The sequence below is a fragment of the Natator depressus genome, chromosome 1 (assembly GCF_965152275.1).
Source record: "Natator depressus isolate rNatDep1 chromosome 1, rNatDep2.hap1, whole genome shotgun sequence".
In the NCBI taxonomy this organism is placed as follows: Eukaryota; Metazoa; Chordata; order Testudines; family Cheloniidae; genus Natator; species Natator depressus.
This window is the reverse complement of record NC_134234.1, coordinates 5,128,120-5,133,557: the sequence shown is the minus strand read 5'-3', so window position 1 is coordinate 5,133,557 and position 5,438 is coordinate 5,128,120. Positions and strand designations below refer to the sequence as shown.

Genomic DNA, 5,438 nt, shown 5'->3' with positions numbered 1-5,438 from the left:
GGGGGACACTAAGGAAGGAAACTGGAATCATGCTTGCTGGAAGTTCACCCCAATAAACATCGAATTGTTTGCACTGTTAGGATATAGATATTCAGGCCTGTCTGCAAAGGCCTGTACTTTAAGAATTTAGGGGTATTCTTATCACTTGGCTAGTTCTAGAGGTATAAAAGAGAGAATCAAAATCACTGTCTGCCGGTGTAAGGGCCTTCTCTCACTGTGACAGTCTGAGGCCCTGTGCTTAGGCTAAGGCCTCTGGCTAAGCAGCAGAGGCAGCCATAAGCTGGGAAGCGACCGGTCACCTCCTCACATTCCAAACTAGTCACTCTGAAAGAAGGTGCTATTGGGCTGTTGGGAATACAATCCTGTCCTGATAGTGCCTATCGCCTCCAGAGAAAGGGAAGTGCCTAGAAAATGTAAAAGGAAACAGCATCCTGTCTGGCAAGAACTCACTTATCAATACTGGGATGTGAAATCCTCACTTCTGTATTGTTTTGTCATTATAGTTCCCACTTTGCTATTGTTTGTCTGTATAATCTCTGTCTGGTTCTGTGATTGTTCCTGTCTGCTGTATAATTAATTTTGCTGGGTGTAAACTAATTAAGGTGGTGGGATATAATTGGTTACATAATCATGTTACAATCTGTTAGGATTGGTTAGTTAAATTTCAGGAAAATGATTGGTTAAGGTATAGCTAAGCAGAACTCAAGTTTTACTATATAATCTGTAATCAATGAGGAAGTGAGTGGTCGTGGGTGGGAGGGGGTGGGTGTGTGTGTGGGAAAATGGGAACAGGGAATGGGGGTAAGGAAATTGGAACCATGTTTTGCTAAAGGGGGAAATGGGAACAGGGAATGGGAGTAAGGAAATTGGAACCATGTTTGGCTAAAGAGGGAAATGGGAACAGGGACAAAGGTGTAAGGCTCTGTGGTGTCAGAGCTGGGAAGGAGGATACTAAGGAAGGAAACTGGAATCATGCTTGCTGGAAGTTCACCCCAATAAACATCGAATTGTTTGCACCTTTGGACTTAGGGTATTGTTGCTCTCTGTTCATGCGAGAAGGACCAGGGAAGTAAGTGGGTGAAGGAATAAGCCCCCTAACATGCACCTTTGGACTTCGGGTATTGTTGCTCTCTGTTCATGAGACAAGGACCAGGGAAGTAAGTGGGTGAAGGAATAAGCCCCCTAACAGTCCTGCTTACTGGGGTCCCTGTTTCGCATGGAGTGAAGGGAGCCATGCCCTGCCCTGCAAGGCCCTTGTCCCAGGCCCTTAAAAAACAATGGCCTGGGATTTCCCAAAGCACTAACTATTCCCGGGGACCATCTTCCTGTCTCCCACCAGATGGCTCTACAAAGCTTCTCTCAGCTCTGAAAGTCACAGGAATCTTAAAGGGCCACACCCTGGATATTAGGAAAAACGTTTTCACTAGGAGGGCAGTGAAACACTGGAATGGGCTCCCTAGGGAGGTGGTGGAATCTCCTTCCTTATTGGTTTTTAAGGTCAGGCTTGATAAAGCCCTGGCTGGGATGATTTAGTTGGGGATTGGTCCTCCTTTGAACAGGGGGCTGGACTAGATGACCTCCTGAGGTCCCTTCCGACTCTGATATTCTATGATTCTAGGGGTTCACTGACCCCCCCAATCTCTCCAGCAACAGAAAGGGGACACTCCCGAACACATCACCTCTTATGGCCACTGAACTGGGAGGCATAGTCCTAAAATGCAGAATTCAAGTCTCAGTGTGGGCTGAAAGACACTGGTACAGCATTTGTCCCGAATTCCCTCCGTTGCCGATCCACACCTGCTCATGGGCAGAGCAACCCTTTTCACTGTTGGGGGGCTGATGTCCTTAGCCCCCAATCGCTATGAGGCCCCACCCTGCTCCTCTTTCCCCCAAGGCCACATCCCCTGAACAGGGCAGGTGGAGGGTCTGGGGTTCCCCAGAGTCGCACTTGCTCCCGGGCTTCTTTTACCCTGGCCTCGCTCTGACATCCTGCCTGGTCAGTGGGCTGGGCTTGGGGAAGAGAAGGAGCAGGAGGGGGGAGTTCAGGGGGAGGAAGTGGGCCAGGGGTGAAGCCATGGAGGGGGCAGGGCTCCTGCATGTGTCTTGCTTTTTCCTTTTGAAAAGGTGCTCACCCGACACTGAATGGGCTGGACTGGGACAGGAGATCACTGTGACTCTTTTGGGGAGCTGAGGCCCTTTTCTACCTCTTTGGTTTGCTGGGGCAGGAGAAACAGAAGGGAGGGGAATATGGGCTTGAGTGTCTTTCCAGGACTCCTGTGTGTCAGACCCTCACTCACACAGCCAACTCTGCCCTGTTTCCATGTGGAGTGGGCTCAGCAGGTGTGCGGCGTGCAGAGCCACCAACGGTGGTGATGGGAGTGGGGGCTGCCTGAATGGCTTCTCTTGCGGCTCCTGCGTTAATGATGTCTCTACTATGACTCAGTCACAAGCACCTGGCTGAGGGCGTGGGGGAAGGGTGGGTGTTCGTGCCCCTGGAATAGCCCCGTCCACAGCTGGTGCAGCCCCCATGGAACACAGAGCACCCACAGTGCTCAGGAAGGGCCAGGACTGCGACTGCAGAACAGCCCTGCAGCTTTTTTCATGGCCCAAGGATGTTTAACCAGAGAAGGGACAGTGACAGGCCAGGTGTAATGGGAAACAAAATCCACATCCCTTCTCTTTATTGAGAGTATTGACAGGATTTCTGAGGTTGGATCAGCTACCAATATGGCTCTTTATGGGCCAATATGCCATCGGTCCCCTGGCTCTTCACCAACACAGTAACTCTGTAAATGCTGTCTCCTTCCCCCAGTTCCCTGTCCTCCCTCACCAGTGGGTGGAGACAACCGCTATACCATTGTTTCAGGCCTTAGACCCCATCTGAACCTGTCTGTACAGAGTGGAGATTAGTAGCTCATGTCATCACAGATATAAGGGTCCAGGATGGAATATGTCGCCGTGTCCTGTGTTTCTAGTATCCTATGCCACCAACACTGGGGACGGGTCATAGACTGACCCTTCACTTCACAAACACCCTGATTATCCTTGAACAAAGGTGTTTGCTTTTCACGCTGTACACAATTGGGTTAATCAGAGGAGGAACCAGGAGGTTGATGTAGCCCAGGACAATCTGAAACAAGGGAGAAGAGCCCTTCCCAAATCTGTGTATCAAAGTCAGGCTGAACTCTGGTGTGTAGAAGAGCAGGACGGCGCAGAAGTGGGAGACGCAGGTGTTCAGGGCCCTGAGAAACTCCTTGTGGGACGCGATGCTCAGCACTGTTTTGAGGATCATCACATAAGAGAGAAAGATGAACAGCGAGTCCAACCCCACCGTTAAGACTGTAATAATCAAGCCATAGATATTGTTGACTCTAATATCTGAACAAGCCATCTTCATTACCTCCTGGTGCATACAGTAAGAATGGGAGAGGACATTCACTCGACAATATCGGAACCATTTCAGGAGAATGGGGAGTGGGAGCATCACAGCCACCCCTCTTAGAACACACACCAGTCCCATCTTGGCTATTCTCGGGAGGGTTAAGATGGAGGCATATCTCAGCGGGTTACTGATTGCGACGAAACGGTCAAAGGCCATCAACAAGAGCACGGAGGATTCAATGAATGTAAACGAGTGGATGAAGAACAGCTGGGCAAGACAGGCATTAAGGCTGATCTCCCTTGAGTTAAACAAAAATACACGCAGTATAGTGGGTATGCTGGCTATCAATAAGCCTAGGTCTGTGACAGCCAACATGGAAAGGAACATGTACATTGGCTCATGAAGGCTTAGATCTGTTTTTATGATGAACAGAATGAGTGAATTTCCTACTATCGAAATAGCATATGTTAAGCAGAAGGTGATAGAGATCCAGAGATGGACATCTCCCTGCCCAGGTATCCCAGTGAGAAGGAACACTTCATAGTTGAATTTGGTGTCATTCACAGCTGACATAATGTACTGGGCAGATCTGAGGATTTTTGAGCTTTTCTTCCTGAAAGAAAAAAGAATAGGAGATTAGATGACTAGATGATATTTAACAAGATATCATTCTGCTCTCAGACTCCTAGGAGGTCAAGGAAGATGAGCAAAAGCATAGTCTTGAACTTACACCACTGATAGGAGGATAGGCACTGCCAGACTGGATCAGACCTGTAGTCCATCTAGCCCAGTATCCAGTGGCCAGGTCCAAATGCTTCAGAGAAAAATGGAAGAAGCCCTACAATAGGCAGCTAAGAGATAACCTGCTCCCAGAGAAAGCTTCCCCTGACACTGACTAGTTAGACGTATTTTGCAATGTAAATCAGGAACATTTATAGCCCTTCCAAGACTTTTTTTTTTAAATCCTCACTACCGTAGTGGACTTTTCTGGTCATCCATATAAACTTCCAGTCCCTCTTTCAATCGTGCTAAGTGCTTGGCCCCATTGCTATCTGGTGGTTGGGAGTTCCACAGCCTACTTGAGCACTGTGTGATTTTACAGTTGTGACCTTCCTACAGACACCCTTTTTTGCCCCCCACTTCTGAGTGTGGCCCATTGTATCATGACAGGTGTATAGACACATGGCAAGCGTATGGTGAAAACCATCATTGTATTTATCTGTCCTACATTGAAGCAATTTATAAACTTATTTCATTGCCTCATGATAGATAGATAGATAGAAAGAAACAGACTTGTTGAAAGTCTCTGGATGAGGATAAAAGGGGTAAAAAACAAGGGTGATGTCATGGTTGGGGTCGACTGCAGACCAGCTAACCAGGAAGAAGAGGTGGATGAGGCTGTTTTTAAACAACTAACAAAATCATGCAAAGCACGGAACTTGGTGGTGATGGGGGACTTCAACTCCCAGACCTCTATTGGGAAAATAACACAGAAGGGCACAGATTATCGAACAAGTTCTTGGAATGTATTAGAGACATTTTTTTTTATTATTTCAGAAGGTGGAGACAGCTACTGTGGGGGAGGCTGTTCTAGATTTGATTTGGACAAATAGGGAGGAACTGATTGAGAATTTGAAAGCAGAAGGCAGCTTGGGTGAAAGTGATCATGAAATGGTAGAGTTCATGATTCTAAGGAATGGTAGGAGGGAGAACTGCACAATAAAAACAATGGATTTTAAGAAGGCAGACTTTAGCAAACGCAGGGAGTTGGTAGGTAAAATTCCATGGGAAGCAAGTCTAAGGGGAAAAACAATTGAAGACAGTTGGCAGTTTTTCAACGAGACATTATTAAGGGCACAAGAGCAAACTATCCGACTGCATAGGAAAGATAGGAAGTATGGCGAGAGACCACACTGGCTTAACCAGAAGATCGTCAATGATCTAAAACTCAAAAAAGGGTCTACAAAAAGTGGAAACTTGGTCAAATTACAAAGGATGAATATAAACAAGTAGAAAAGCCAACGCACAAAATGAGATCAAACTAGCTAGGGACATA

At 47.2% G+C, this 5,438-nt stretch overlaps 1 protein-coding gene across 1 annotated transcript; it reads right to left on the bottom strand.

Annotated features, from left to right (window-relative positions):
* Positions 1–3,019: 3,019 nt before the first annotated feature.
* LOC141977668 (olfactory receptor 51G2-like) lies at positions 3,020–3,955 on the bottom strand. Its single transcript, XM_074939266.1, has one exon. It carries the CDS (start codon positions 3,953–3,955, stop codon positions 3,020–3,022), a length of 936 nt encoding a protein of 311 aa, XP_074795367.1.
* Positions 3,956–5,438: the final 1,483 nt, after the last annotated feature.

Excerpts from the sequence above, each read along its gene's own strand:
- LOC141977668 (XM_074939266.1), bottom strand. The coding sequence starts at position 3,955 with ATGTCAGCTGTGAATGACACCAAATTCAACTATGAAGTGTTCCTTCTC.